The 16183-nt window shown below is 40.8% G+C and overlaps 1 protein-coding gene across 1 annotated transcript in view; it reads right to left on the bottom strand.

Moving 5' to 3' along the window:
• The window catches only part of tbc1d19 (TBC1 domain family member 19), a 104318-nt gene extending 92036 nt beyond the window's left edge, over window positions 1–12282 (bottom strand). Inside the window, exon 1 of the mRNA XM_062982193.1 lies at window positions 12124–12282. Within this exon, the coding sequence (XP_062838263.1) occupies window positions 12124–12261 (138 nt within the window). The 5' untranslated portion in view covers window positions 12262–12282. The remainder of the gene's footprint in view (window positions 1–12123) is intronic.
• Window positions 12283–16183: the final 3901 nt, after the last annotated feature.

Raw genomic sequence — 16183 nt, 5'->3', positions numbered from 1 at the left:
AGTTAGCACCAAAATATCATGATATATTGAAAACATTGACTACAAAAATGTGTTGGATAATGCAGAATGTTGGATAAGCAAGTATTGGATAAGTGAGACTCTACTGTACTTCCTTCTATCAAGACATTGTGTTGCTATTGATGCAGCCTAGAGTCACATTAACTTTTGTAGCTGCAGCTTCACACTGTTTACTCATGTTCAGCTTGTGATCTGTCAAGACTCCCAAATCCCTTTCACATGTGCTGTTTTCAAGCCAGGTGTCACCAATCCTATATCTGTGCATTTCATTTTTTTTCTGATTAAGTATAGCACTTTACTTTCTCCATGTTGAAATTCGTGTTTTATTTTAGTTTTGGCCAAGTTCTATAATAATAATAATAATAATAATAATAATAATAATAATAATAATAATAATAAATTTATACCTCGCCACCATCTCCCCAACGGGGACTCGGGGCGGCTTACATGGGGCCATGTAAGGTCCTTGTTAAGGTCATTGTCTTGGTAGTATCAATGTTTGCTAGATGTTTTGGTTATTAGTTGTAAAATTGGTGAATTTCAAAGAAAATAATAATGATATACAAAGTCTCTATTTCTAAATACTAAAGATAATCACAGGATGTCTTAAACCTACACCCGTTGATAGACTCTATAAACTAGCTGGTATTGCACCCCTGATGTGGAATGGGAAGCTGCTGCCAACTGCAAGAAAAATAAGGTTGAACACTGTGAAAGCCACCCACTGCATGGCTATCAACCTCTTCCCAGTAGACTTAAATCAAGGAAAAGTTTCATGAGAACCACCACTCCTCTTAATGTTCCTTCAGCACCAGCAAGAATATCCCTGTAGGCAGCAAAATCAAGCAATCCCAGCTGGATGGCTCCCCACGAGGGTCTTCCTCCAGGGGAAAACCAAGACTGGGCAATTTGGAAGTCCCTGAACAAACTCAGAAGTGGAGTTGGCAGATCAAAAGACAATCTGGCAAAATGGCAAGGCCTACAAGAATCCTCCATCTTGTGTGACTGTGGAGCAGAACAAACAACTCAGCATCTGTATGGTTGCCCACAATGCCCTACCTTTGCACAGAGGAAGAACTGTTTAAAGCTACAGACAATGCAGTCATTGTTGCCCGTTTTTGGTCGAAAACTATTTAGCTGCTTGTGATCTCTTTTTATCAGTTTTAAATTATTTATTTATGCAATGCTTTTGACATGAAAATAATAATACTAAAGATTTTTTACTAGTCTGCCCTTGCTAGTATATATAGGAGACCAAAGCCTTTCTCACATGAGGCAAGCAAACTGGCATTGAAGCCATATCACACAACACCGTATTCCTGCAATTAACTCATCTCCTGCTATTGTTGGTTAAAACCTATTAACAACTCACAGTCCAGCAACATTTCTTTTACCTAGCTTATGTGCCTACATATCAGCAATAAATTATCTGGGGGTAGTCATCTGCAATCTAGGGTCATACAGTGCCATGAAATAGCAGCTTCATGCAATAAAGTCCAAAGTGGGGGAAATTAAGGTGCAGATTAGCAAAGGAACACAGTAGCACCAGTAAAAGAGGAAGTGGGCAAATAGACAGCCTCAGGAAAATACACAGGAAAAACAATATCTCTAACAACAATAGTGGTGGGTGGAAATAAAAACCAAGGGATGGCCTCATCTGCCAGAGAAGGATGCTGAAAACAACAAATATATCCATCTTTACAACATTTCCATCTTTATGCCTTGGAGAGTAAGTTCCCCAATTCTTTACCAACTTATCCTGGCGGTCCCAGGTTAGCCACTAAGGAGTATGTGATGCAGGAAGAGAAAAGCCTCTGGACATGAAGTTTGGCTGGTGTTTGGGGCTGAACACTGGTTATGGATGGCACTGACTGTGTGCTTTCCTCTCCCCATGAAACTCAAGGGGACCTGAGAGAATGACACAATTTCCATCATTGAGAAAAACAATAACTGGAGTCCTAACCTACCTTCAGCAATCCTGATAGTCAGAAAATCTAAACAAACATAAGATGAAATGTTCTTAAATATGTACATACATGCACACATAAATCACAGAATGTATATATTTCAAGAACTCTTCAAACTATGGTGTTCACTTGAGGCAAAGTTGTTATCTGTACTAAGGTCTATGAAGTTTACTTGACAGCAGCAGAAAGACATTTTATGATTTTATTATAAACCAGTTCAGGCTTTGTGCAAATAAGAATCAGCATAGAAATATTTCAAGTAAATAAATGAATAATAAATATAGAAGACAAGAGATCTGGTTGCAAGCCAGGAGACAGGAGTGGAAAGAATGTTGAAAAGGCCACGAGACTAACACAATATATAAAAGGGTACTATTGTCTCCTGACAACTCCCTTCTCTACCTCTAGATGGTTTTTTAACAAGACTAATAAGAGCCAGTATAACCATTAGGTAGAGTGGCTAGTGGAGCAAATTTGGGGTGTTATGAGAGAGCAATAGTTATTTTATTTGCTGTTTTATTCCCAAAAATAGGAATCAGTATCAGTCAAGAAGAATAATGTGGAAAGGTTTTTAGAGATCTTGGCTGAAAGTACTGAGGGTTTTGTAGGGCATTTGATTTGATGACAGGATGGCTTGGAGATCTCTTGTTCATTGGATCACCACAATTCAAAACCAGCTTGATCGCATTTACAACAAAAGGCCAAAACTAATACTTTGGATTTTGCCTTGAAGCAAACTATTTCTATTTATTTAGTTTATATTTTTCTCCAATACTGCATATCACCAGAGCATAGCAAAATAGATCCAGGACCAGTGTAATGTCATCACATTTCATACTTGCTGTAGTATTAGAATAAATCATGAATAAAACAGAATAATATATAAAATACAAATATTTTCAGCCCTTTACTGAAGCCAGAAGAAGGCAAGAGTCACATTGCAGTTTCATGATTTCCTACCCTTTCCAATACTTGTTTTGATTCCGAACATCACATTATCATTAAAAATAGTACAGTGTATACACAACGGGCTGCAATAGTTTTGTGATCATCAACTAATTTTGCAAGATTTTGAAATATTCAAGATGTTGTAAGAGATCATAGTTCGTCCATCATTATGATACATTTATATCTCCCAAACTAAAAATATGACTAGGACAAATGTTAATGAATTCTGACAATGTAATGTCAAATTTTAATTAAATACATGTGCTGGAAGAAACACAGGGAAACATTCTTAATTATCTAATTATGTAACCTAGCAACAGGTTGTTGGTTTTTCTCACATAGAATTTATGTTTGTATCTGAGACAATTACCGTTCCTCTTATTAGACGGTTAAGATGTGTGATCATTGTAAGATTACTTTTTGGGATCTGAAAGATAGCGCCAGCAGGTCCTGTGTCACATTTGCCATAGCTGTCAGTCTTCTGGGTGTTGAAGTTGACTTTTCCACCTTCACCACCAGAAGAAATAACAATTAAATATGTTCCTAAAGAGACAACAGAGAATTTAATTGAAGCAATGGACCAACTCCAGAAATTGGCTGAAGAAAGTGCACAGATGTTTATTAACAGGATATTGACAAATAATAATTTCTGTAAATCCAGGGAGCATCTAGAGCAGGGGTCCCCAAACTAAGGCCCGGGGGCCGGATGCGGCCCATCGAAGCCATTTATCCGGCCCCCACGGCACAAGGGCAGAAGGGGGTTGGGCTAAATGACCCAAGGGGTCTCTTCTTCTCTTACAACCATTATTATTATTATTATTATTATTATTATTATTATTATTATTATTATTTATTTGAAACACAACAAGATGAGTCCACAGCAGATACTCTGCTGGCTGTTGTATTGGATCACACGTCGGACACTTCCCAAGTGTCTAGGACTGTGTGATGTATCAGTGAATAATGCACGCAGATCCCAGTAAGGTGGCCTTCTGCAGCTGGCAGGTGGGGATTGTGTCAGCGCCAATTGTGTTTAAGGGCAGGCCAAGGTCTTTAGGCACTGCACCCAGTGTGCCAATCACCGCTGGGACCACCTTGACTGGCTTGTGCCAGAGTCTTTGTAATTCGATCTTTAAATCCTCATATCGTGTCAGCTTTTCCAGTTGTTTTTCCTCAATCCTGCCGTCACCTGGGATTGCAACATCGACAATCCATACTTTGTTTTTTAACACGATTGTGAGGTCAGGAGTATTGTGTTCCAAAACCCTGTATTATTATTATTATTATTATTATTATTATTATTATTATTATTATTATCATTGAGGCTGGGTGGCTATCTGTTAGGGGTGCTGTGCTTTTGCTTTCGGTGCACAAAGGCAGAAGGGGATTGGACTCAATGGCCCAAAGGGCCTCCGCCAATCCTCTTTATTATTATTATTATTATTATTATTATTATTATTATTATTATTAACATTGAGGCTGGGTGGCTATCTGTTAGGGGTGCTGTGCTTTTGCTTTCGGTGCACAAAGGCAGAAGGGGATTGGACTCAATGGCCCAAAGGATCTCCGCCAATCCTCATTATTATTATTATTATTATTATTATTATTATTATTATTATTATTATTATTATTGCTCGGTGGCCAACTATAGTCCGGCCCTCCAACGGTCCGAAGGATTGTGAACTGGCCCCCCATTTAAAAAGTTTGGGGACCCCTGATCTAGAGTGTCATGAACTGATGCCAATTTCATTTCCGTTTGTCCATTAATGTGTTATCAAATATGTGAATACACCTTAATAAATTTGAACATGAAACAAAGTACCTGTGAAAATGTTTTCTCCCTTTGGTTAGGTATGATTTTTTAAAGAGTAAACCCCCTGTTAATGAAAGAGGAAGATGAAAAATATTGATGATTGGAAGATATTTAGGCAGATTGCTGTCTACCAAAGAGGTCAAGTCTAGTACCTCTGCAATTTTAGTACAAACTGTTCAGCAATTCTGAAATGAGCTATAGACCAAAAGGTACATGATGAAAAAATGTGATGTATGGACAAACCCAATAAAACACTATTCCTAATATAGAAGAAATTCTAATCTCACAAGCAAATTTTGTGGTGTAGGCTCTCCCCTATCTGACCATATCACTATATAATTTAGATATTTCCAGCAAAGCACCCTGCAATTTGCAGAATTGGAAGAATTTGTCAGTACATTCCCTATAACTTTAATGGGACATATCAGTAAGCAAAAGTGTATTGGGCTACAGCCAAAATGGATTTTAAAGTCAAATATCCCACGTTTGGTGTAGCAAGTTTCAACAGCTACTTATTCATGTAAATCTGTAGTTATCAATTTTCAATCCTTTAGATGTTATAGGCTCCAAGAATTCTCGATGACTAGAAATTTTGGCTGAGACTTTTGGAAATTAAAGTAAAAAGCACCTGGAAAGCACCACTGGTTTAAATTATCAAGTACCCTGCCCCCATAAATATTTACTCATACAGAAGTATAGCATCAGCATCTGTAGGCCCTCTCCTCCCATTTTACCTGATTTGTTAAATGCAACTAAGTTAGCATAGCAAAATGGTTTGAGCATTGGGCAATGACTCTGGAGACCAGGGTTCGATTTCCTTTTTGACCATAGAAACCCACTTGTTGTGATACTCTCAGGCACAAAACCTCATAATAGGTTTGCCTCAAGGTCTCCAGAAGTCAGAAACAACTCGAAAGCACGCAACTAGAGCATCTCTACAGATCACTCCAAAACAGGATGGTTTTTACTCCCGCAGATTTTCTGTGCCTGTCCTGGTCAGGACCTTAAATAATAGCAAAGCTGATTGCTGATCTGTTTAGAAAACCAAGTTTCCCTTGACTGTGCCAAAAGATGCTTGGTCTTTCTAACAATAGCAATTTGAATAATGGCATATACTGTAGTTTGAATAAACATTAACTTGACTTATATTCAGACCAATGGTATGACCAACCCAAAGTTATATAAACTCTGCAAGTTTTTATCACTGCTACCTAGCATCTTTTGACTGGAGCTAGCATGGATTGATGAGGACCACCTTATTTTGCATAATCTTTTTATCTTTAACTCTGCAAAACACATGAGATTTACTGTTTTTCACATCTCTATAGCAGAAGAAGATGCTTAAGTGTAGAGTCAATATCTGAATAGCCTACATGATATGCTAGTAAATTTCACTCTATTTTACTTGAACTGGAGTTTATTCTGAAGATGAACTGAAATTGCAGTGAAAGCCCTTGCCTTAATAGAGATTGTGCTTGTTTGTTTTAACCCATCTCTGTTTCACATCAGTTTCGTGCATCACATTCAGTGAATTTTAAAAGAGATTCACACAATACTAGTTTCCCTTGTTTTTCAACCTGTTCCTCTTTTTTGTGGAATATCTGTAGTCCTGTGCACATATTATATAGAGATGTGGGGGTGGGAGCAGACTTTCAGATAACTGTCCTTGATATTGAGGTCCATGTTTTTCCTTCAATATCTTTATAGAGCCTGTGCACACAAATGATAAATGTTTTGGGTCCTGTCTATATAACTGAGAAATCTGAATGTGCCATGACTGATAGAGAGAATGTATGCAATACAATTCTCTTCATTTTTTAATGCTTAGAGTGATAAACTGAGGTAGAGAGGGCACCATATAATATATTAACATTAATCAACCTAATGTCTAATTGTGAAATATTCTCTTGCCCGGAGAAATAGTTAGTTCAGAGGTCAATCAGACATGATTACAAGTTCTGGTTGGTTACACTGAGTGAAACATTTTGAAGCATTAATGAGAAAGGTGATGAAAGCAGCAATCTATAGTATGTTAGCAGCAATACCCTTCACAGTTCACAAAATACCCACCACCAATGTTAAAGAGCCCTAAAGCATAAAATATCAATGATGATCATTTTCAAGCTAGGGAAAGGTGCAGGTGTTCACCAGAGGAACCACAAGATCAGCAAGTGATAATCCCAAGGAATTGTCTGGGGTGAGCTAGATTCCCATTTCATGGCAGTTCTTTTTCTGATAGACACAGAACTTTATTGCACAAAGCCACTGTTCCATGGGAGTCACATGATCACTGGTAGCAACTACATAATGGCATGACCATCCTCACCTTTGCATGTCTTTGCATTCACACAATTGCAAGGATCCACTCATTCATGGTTTTGATCTCCTACTTCCACATAACCATGTTTTATTTTGTATCGAAAGCATTGCATGAATTAATATAACATAGAAGGAGTACAAGCAGCTAAATATCTTTTGACCAAAAACGGGCAACAGTGACCACATTGTCTGTACCCTCAAACAATTCTTCCTCTGTACATGAGGCATGATATTGCGGACAAACATAAAGATGTGGAGTTGTCTGTTCTGCTCCACAGTCACACCAGGTGGAAGATTCTTTTAAGTAGTGCCATTTTGCCAGGTTGTCTTTTGATCTGCCCACTCCACTTTTGAGTCTGTTCAGGGCCTTCCACGTTGCCCATTCTTGGTTTGCCCCTGAAGGTAGACCCTCGTGGGGGGCCATCCATTTGGGATTTCCTGGTTTAGCTGCCCAGAGGGATACTCTTGCTGTTTCTGGGGAAACATTAAGAGAAGTGGTGGTTTTCATGAAACCTTTCCTTGATTTGAGTCTACTGGGAGGTGGCTCATATCCATGCAGTGGATGGCTTTCATAATGTTCAACCTTATTTCTCTCACAGTTAGCAGCAACTTCCCGTTGCACATTGGGGGGGGGGGGGCAATGCCAGCTAGCTTATGGAATCTATCAAAAGATGTAGGTTTGAGACATCCTGTAATTATTCTGCATATTTCGTTCACTGCTATATTCACCTGCTTCACATGGGCAGACTTGTGCCAAACAGGGCAGGCATACTCAGCAATTGACTAAGACAAGGCCAGGGCTGATGTTCATATTAATTTTGGGTCTGCACCCCATGCGCTGCCAGTAAGTTTCTACAGAATGTTATTGTGTGCAGCTACTTTGTACTTGGTCTTCATGCAGTATTTCCGATGGAGCCTCTGGTGGCCTAGGGGATAAAAGCCTTGTGACTTGAAGGTTGGCTTGCTGACCTGAAGGCTGCCAGGTTCGAATCCCACCCGGGGAGAGCGCGGATGAGCTCCCTCTATCAGCTCCAGCTCCATGCGGGGACATGAGAGAAGCCTCCCACAAGGATGGTAAAAACATCAAAACATCCGGGCGTCCCCTGGGCAACGTCTTTGCAGACGGCCAATTCTCTCACTCCAAAAGCAACTCTGGTTGCTCCTGACACGAAAAATAATGCAGTATTTCCTACATGTTAGTGTTCGATCTAAGGTGACACCAAGATATTAAGGATGAAACAGTGTTCAAGCTCTTGGCCTTCCCAGGTCACGTTCAATTTCCTATTGGCTTCATAGGTGGAAAGCACACACTTGTGTCTTGACAGGGTTAGGCTTCAGGTGATTATCTTTGTAGTAGCTGGAGAGATCTTTCAAGGCATTCGTAAGTTTGGAGTTCGACTGTTTCAAAAGCATTCCATAACCCCATAACCCCTCCCTCACACAATTCTGCTGCTCCATAATGGGGTTTTTTCTCAATATTTTTCACAATCACAGGCATAATAAATTTTACAAAACCAAATACAGTGTACAATTTTAAAAAAATACTGCCTTGAGCATAGCAATGGAGAGGAGGGGGAAAGTGGGAAAGGAGGAGAATCCCACCCCTGAGGTTACTTCAGCAGGCACAGGAGCAAAAGAGTCCCATTGCATAGGTAATGAGAGCATGGCACAATTTGCTGCTGTTGACAGAATTTATAATGGGGGACAGGTTTATGCTGAAATGGGATGTGCAAGGTCCTGCTTCAATGCCGGTTTTCCTTCTTTGTGTGATAAAGTCCACATATGAAGATGAACTGGTAAGAACAATGTTCTTCTGCACCTCCTCCAGCAGGCTTCCCAGGCAGAGAAAACACATCTGGAGAGAGAGAGCAATAGCACATCTCCTACTGCAGCAGGTACAAAAAATGCTGCACTTCTACTGATATGCTTTCTCCAGCAGACCTGCCAAATGTGTTTACCTTCACCCAAGCAAACAAAGAAAACCAAGCCACACCAAAACTCCAAGATCCCAACTCCTTCCTCTATCATATACACGCTCGCTTTTTAAGCAGGCAAAAGAAACCCTTTCCTTCCAGCAATGCCAAAATTGTAGTTGGTTTTTTCCTCTCCTTACGTTCCCAACATAACATGTAAAAGATAACCAGATATTTTTCCTTACTGTGCAAAACTCCACACTAAAACCTGAAAGAGAATCCATCTCTCATTTCACCTTCCTTGTTCTCTTGCCTCATTTATCCTGTGATAAAGTCCTTATTCTCTCACCTCATTCAGTTGTTCAGGCATGCTGAGAGAGCTATGTACTGTGAGTGGGTCTTCATTTCTTTATCTCTGAAGAAACATTATAAATTTGAAATGTAAACTGGGACAACTCAAGTTGAAATTTAGCTGTAGCAGCTTGATTTATATTTATTACTAGCTTGGGGACCAGCGGTGCCTGAGTTATTAGAAGAAGGCATTGTTGTTTTTTGGGATGTTAGGTTATCACTGAAGTTTGGTCCAGATCTGTTGTTGGCTGACTTCAGTGCTGTCTGGATAAGAGTGAACTACAATTCCCAGATTCCCAGGGCAATCACCTCCGAACCCTGCCAGTATTCGCAGCTGAACATGTTGAGTCTGTGTGCCATGTTTAGTCTAGATCTGTCATTGGCTGGATTCAGAGCTCTCTGGATAAGGCTGAACTACAACTCCCAGATCTGAGGTCAATCACTCCCAAACCAGGCCTGTATGCACAGTTGACCATGTTGGGTCTGTGTGCCAAGTTTGGTCCAGATCTTCAGGCTTTGATGCTTGAAGCAGATCAGCAAGTAGCTTCCAAGTCAAGAGTCATAAAATAAAGACTACTTAGGTTATTTTGGCACACAAGGCAGAAAATTCCACAAGCAATTCTTCCCTTCCTTGGCAGTGAACATATAATAACAACATAATAAATAACTAACTGTTTGTTATTCTTTCACAATGCTCAAATTTTGCTGCATAGAGCTTATCCTGGTTAATGGAACAGCAGGCCCCAAAAGTTGTAGACTTTTAAAAAAAAATTCCATAATGCAGCCTTGGAGAATGACTAATGTCAATAAATGTTTGAGAAATCATATACCAGACATAAGACAAATATTTGTTCCTGTAAACAAGGTATTTCCAAGCTGTAAATCTAGAGCTACAGTCAATCTTTCAGAAGGGAATTAGAAGCACTTCAAAGGTAAATTTAAAAATAGAAACACTTGATATGTGGCACATAGCTAAACAGAAGAGGCTTCCACAAAGGTTCTTTACTTCCCTTGTTGGGCAAAAAATGTTATAATCACACAATGAAAGCAGCAACTCATCTCTCAGAGAAGCCAATAAATTTGGCTTCCTCTCTTTTTGTTTTTCACAGCCAACCTTTCACTACAAGGGATGTATATACACTGTAAAAATAATGCAGTTTTACACCACTTTGATTGCCACGGCTCAAGTCTATGGAGTCATTAGAAGTTCAGTTTGGTGAGGCACCAGTACTCTTTGCCAGAAAAGACTAAAGACTTTGTAAAACTCTTATCTGGAAATCCAGATGCAAAAGTCGGAGTCCTCAAAAACAGGGTTCAGATGAATGATCTCCTTGTGCCCCTACTTGAGATCAGAAGCAGGAATCCACTGCCGGGAAACCTTGCCTGGTTCTTCTCCTTTTCACAAAATGCCTCAAGGTGCACAGGTCGCCAATAGGGCACAGGAACGTCCTCATTTGTCAGCCACCAGACAAATTCCCATTAGACCACAATAGATCAGAATGTCATCCAGCAGCTGATCATTCAGAGGCATAACAAGTATCATCTAAGGTGATCTGAAAGCTCATCAACAAAACATCAGAATATCAGCCAGCAATAAGGCACACTGCAGTTGTTCCACAGAGATGAGGCTTTCCATAAATTATCCTCCCAAATTATATAGTCATAGAATCAAGAGTTGGAAGAGACCACAAGGGCCTTCCACCCCAATTTCCTGCCGTGCAGAAATATATAATCCAAGCATGCCTGACATATATTCATCCAGCTTCTATTTAAAAATAAGAAGGAACTTCCATCAGACCTGGAGGCAGCAAAATCCACTGTTGAAAAGCTCTTAGCACCAGGAGATTCTTACCAATGTTTAGATGAAATCTCATTTTCTGTAGTTGGAATCTATCATTCCATGTCCTAGTCTCTAGAGATGCAGAAAACAACCTTTTTCTCAATATGACTTGCTTTCCAACATAGCCATCATGTCATTTCTTACCCTTCTCTTCTCTAGGGTAAACATACCCATCTCCCCAAGTCATTCCTCACAGAATATGGTTTCAAGATCTTCTACCATTTGAGTCACCCTTCTCTGCACACATCCATGAACTGTGGTGCTCAGAACTGAAAACAGTATTCCAGGTGAGGTCTGGGCAAAGAAGTATATAGTTGTACTATTTTCTCTCTTGATCTATCCTCTTATTGGTGCAGCCTAGAATCATATTCACCTTTTTGGCAGCCACATCACATTGTTGAGCTTCCCATTGTCCATAAGATACCAATGGCCACAAACTGAAGGCACATCAGTTTTGGATTCTCTCTCCTATCTGACATTCTTCCTTGATCAACAAAGCAATAAAGGCAACCTCTAATTCTGCCCTCATCTCTGCATGTCTTGATTTGGAACCATCAGACCTAGCATGCTGGGAACAAACCTAGAATTCCAGACAACAAAACTACAACTGCCTTGATCCCCTCAGTATTGATCCATACCACTTAAAATGGTGCCAAATTGCATTCATTCTACAGCACCCTTCGTCAAAAGTTGTTGAAAGATTTCCACTCTATATATATAAATGAGTTCTGACATCGCGGCGACACACTAAACAGCATAATGCCACACACCCCAACTTTGAAAACTGATTAAAAAAAACCCAAAATCCCCGCTTCAAGGCCAAGACAACACAATTAAACAAAAAACCACAATCAGAACGCCAAAAGGGGCCAAAAACCACAACAGGCCATGTGCGCATGCACCAACACACAATCCTTTCAACCCTTCCTGCGCGTACACACACATAGCCCTCACCTGCGCGCTCAGCTTTGCCTGCCGCCGGCACCGCTGCCATCTTCCCCGCAGCTTGGAAAGGAAGGAACAAAGGGAGGGAAGGGGAGGGGAGGCAGTCCAGGCCGACCGCTGCTTCCTCCACCATGGAGCAGACCCCATCCCCACGACTCTGAAAAGAAGGCAGAAGGGAATGGATGGGGAGGGGAGGCACCCCTGTCCAGCTGGCCCTCCTTCCCGCACCGCCAAAACCCTCAGCAGCAGGGACACAGAGCCCGGCAGGCACCCTCCGCCTGCCCCTCCCTCCCTCCACTCTCCTCCCTTCTTTTTTTCTCTCCCTTCCTTCACCTTCTCTCTTTGACTCTTTCAGAACTTTCCTTCCTTCCTTATTTCCCTCCCTTAACTTTCTTCCTCCCTTCCATTTTCCCCTTCTTTTCCTTCCTTCCCTCCCTTCCTTCTTCTATCTATTCCCTTCCTTCACTTTCTTCCTTCTTTCCCTCCCTCCCTCCTTTTCAAACTCCTACCTCCCTTCCCACCCTCTCTATTCCTGCTTCCTCCTTCCTTCTTTCCCTTCAGACTCCTTCCTTCCTTCCCTCTCTTTCTTGCTCTTCCTTCTTGCTCTTTCCTTTCCTTTCCTTTCCTTCCTTCCTTCTTCACTCCTTCCCATTTCTAAATCTTCCTTTCTCCTCTTGGCCAACTTTCCTAACTCTGGTTTGGAGTGAATTTCCCTGGCTGCATGGCCATGTTCAAGAAGCATTCTCTCCTCACATTTCACCCACATCTATGTCAGGTACCCAGAGGTTCTAAAATGTGTTGGAAACTACCCTGTTTCCCCAAAAATAAGACATTCCCATAAAATAAGACCTAGTAGAGATTTTGCTGAATTGCTAAATATAAGGCCTCCCCCGAAAGTAAGACCTAGCAAAGTTTTTGTTTGGAAGCATGCCTGCCAAACAGAACCCCAGAGCATGCAGGATTGGTAAATGTATGTACCATAGATTGTCGTACATGGAAATAATGGTAATAACAAGAAATTCTTGATAGGATTCACAGTTTGTCTGGTTATGCTGGTTTATGATTACAACTACTATACAGTATATAAGAAATGTGAATTCTTCATGGAAAAATAAGACATTCCCTAAAAATAAGACCTAGCACATCTTTGGGAGCAAAAATTAATATAAGACACTGTCTTATTTTCAGGGAAACACGGTAGGCAAATGGGGTTTATATATATATATGTGCAATAATGTCCAGAGTGCAGGAAAGGACTTTTGTCTTGAATGTTGTCATTGGTCCACTTGATTAGCATTGAATAGCCTTGCAGGTTCAAACCCTGGCTGCTTCCTGCCAGGGAAATCCTTTCTGGGGACATGTAAGCTGGCCCTATGATTCTCTCCTCACATTTCGCCCACATCTATGTCAGGTATCCAAAGGTTATGAGGTCTATTGGAAACTAGGCAAGTAGGGGTTTATACATATGTGCAATAATGTCCAGGATGGAGGAAACCACTTTTGTCTTCAATGATATAATTGGTCACCTTGATTACCATTGAATAGCCTTACAGCTTCAAGGCCTAGCTGCATCCTACCTGGGGAAATCCTTTCTTGGGAGATGTAAGCTGGCCCTATGGAACCCCCCGGTGGCGTAATGGGTTAAACCCTTATGACTTGAAGGTTAGCTTCCTCATCCCACGAATCCAACCCGAGAAGACCACAGATAAGCTCCTTCTATCATCTCCACCTCCATGTGGGGACATGAGAAAACCCTCCCACAAGGATGGTAAAAAATATCAAAACATCCAAGCAACATCCCCTGGGCAACGTCCTTCCAGATGGCCAATTCTCTGCCCAACAAAACATTCCTACAGCCACAGCAACGCGTGGCCGGGCACAGCTAGTGACTTTTATATAATGAACCCTCATATAGAACTACTTGTTTTTTAAATGCTTTCTGTGCTGGACCTGTTGTGATTTTTGTACTTTGGTCTTGTTGTTGTTTTTTATTGTTGCTGTGAAAAATACAAAGAGAGAAAGCCAAACTCACTCTTTGGAATCAATTTGAAGGAGAAGAAACAGGCAATTGGAGATACTGTTCTATTCAAAATCCTGTTTGGTTCTTGCTGACACAAACAAGACAAATTTTCAGTTTCTTTCCCCCACCCGTGAAATGTGTTTCCATTTCCCCCCTAGCAACTGTGTCTGTGGAGAGGCTTTTCCAATAACTTAAGCTTGCAGACTTAGGAGTGCACGTGCACTGAAAAATTAAATGAAGGAACAGCTTTATTGTCTACCTGGGTCGCAGTTCAGTCCTTCATTCTCTTCTTCCTTTTGAAACAGTCTGCTTTGAATAGATAACATGTTCAGCTCTTCCATGTGCTCAGTTTAATAAATGAAAACAAGAATTATTAATGTCCACAGCTCAATGTGTTGCATGCAAATATTCCAATCCCTGGCATCTCTACCTAGGTAGGAACTGAATCTTACAGTTACTTATCAAAGGGGAAAGCCCTATTCAGTCTAGTCTGAAACTCTGCAGAGCTTTTGCCAGTCATTCCAGAGAATGTTGAATGTGATGAACTAATATCCTGTCTAGTTATAAGGCAACTTCCTATGTGGCAGGTTTAGAACTAGCACCTTGGACAGCTCCTTCAAAGTCTGGAGGAACAAACAGAATGGATTCAGTTCACCCTTGGCCCAGAAACCCTGACTACTCACACAAAAGCATCTTGACATGATATGATTACAGCAATACTGAGACTTCCAGAGGACTCTGGTGGATCTCAGTACTGATGCAATTATTTCACATCTGGCTACAGGATTTAGCCAGACGAGTCTCCAATCCTTTTCATTCCTCACAAGGCATACAATGGCCATGGGGATTTCGGAGGCTGTATGATAAGTTTGGGACTGATATAGGACTTAGCTTAGTATAGGTCTGCATATGGAACTTCTGTACTACACTGAGCCATTCAGTGTTACAGCCATTATGTGTTGAATTTGGGAGCAGAGATGTGGCTTATTTAAAAGATGAATTAGCATTCCTGGAAGCTTCCAGGACAAGCATCTCACACTCTTTTGCCATGGAACAGTGAGAATGATGGTATCCTGGGAACTTCAGGACTGGAAAACTAAAAAAAATCTAATGAAAAGAAACCAGGTTTATGAACTGGTGCCTGAAAAAGACCCTGATGTCAATGTAGTTATTACAATCAACAACAATTCTTTATTGATTAGTCACTTTTGGCCATATCAAAACATGTAAAACATACAATACGTACACACTTACGCATACATACAATAAAACCATGTAAAGATACAAAACATCCCGACCTGCGACCTAATAACCTGCTCCTAGACAAATAACAGACAAAGAAGGGCTTCAGGTAATGATCTTAGCAGATGGTCAAGTTGATGTAGGAGAACTTTTATTTGAGTGCTAAATTGTATAAGGATTTAGAGGTGGCACGGTGGGTTAAACCACTGAGCAGCTGAACTTGCTGATGGCGGTTCAAATCCGGAGAGCAGGGTAAGCTTCCACTGTTAGCCCCAGCTTCTGCCAACCTAGCAGTTCGAAAACATGCAAATGTGAGTAGATCAATAGGTACCGCTCCGGTGGGAAGGTAACAGCGCTCCGTGCAGTCATGCCGGCCACATGGCCTTGAAGGTATCTATGGACAACACTGATTCTTCGGCTTAGAAATGGAGATGAGCACCAACCCCCAGAGTTGGACATGACTAGACTTAATGTCAGGGGAAAACCTTTACCTTTACTTAGAGGATAAAACCAGTGTAATCTGTGTTGCTTGACTTAGTGAGAGGTCATACACCAGTGATTCTCAACCTGTAGGTCCCCAGATGTTTTGGCCTTCAACACCCAGCTGGTAAACTGGCTGGGATTTCTGGGAGTTGTAGGCCAAAACACCTGGGAACCTACAGGTTGAGAACCACTACCATACACACTGCAGGATTAAGCAGTTTGACACCACTTTAACTGTCAGTTCTTAAACTATCTAGTGATCACATATGGGCCTTATGACACTAGAGCTTAAAGAGTAGGCAAAGAGTATGTGAATTCCTAAAA

This window comes from Anolis carolinensis, chromosome 5, assembly GCF_035594765.1.
Source record: "Anolis carolinensis isolate JA03-04 chromosome 5, rAnoCar3.1.pri, whole genome shotgun sequence".
NCBI classification, from domain to species: Eukaryota; Metazoa; Chordata; class Lepidosauria; order Squamata; family Dactyloidae; genus Anolis; species Anolis carolinensis.
Note: the sequence above shows the minus strand (reverse complement) of the source record. Positions and strands in the feature narration are given on the sequence as shown.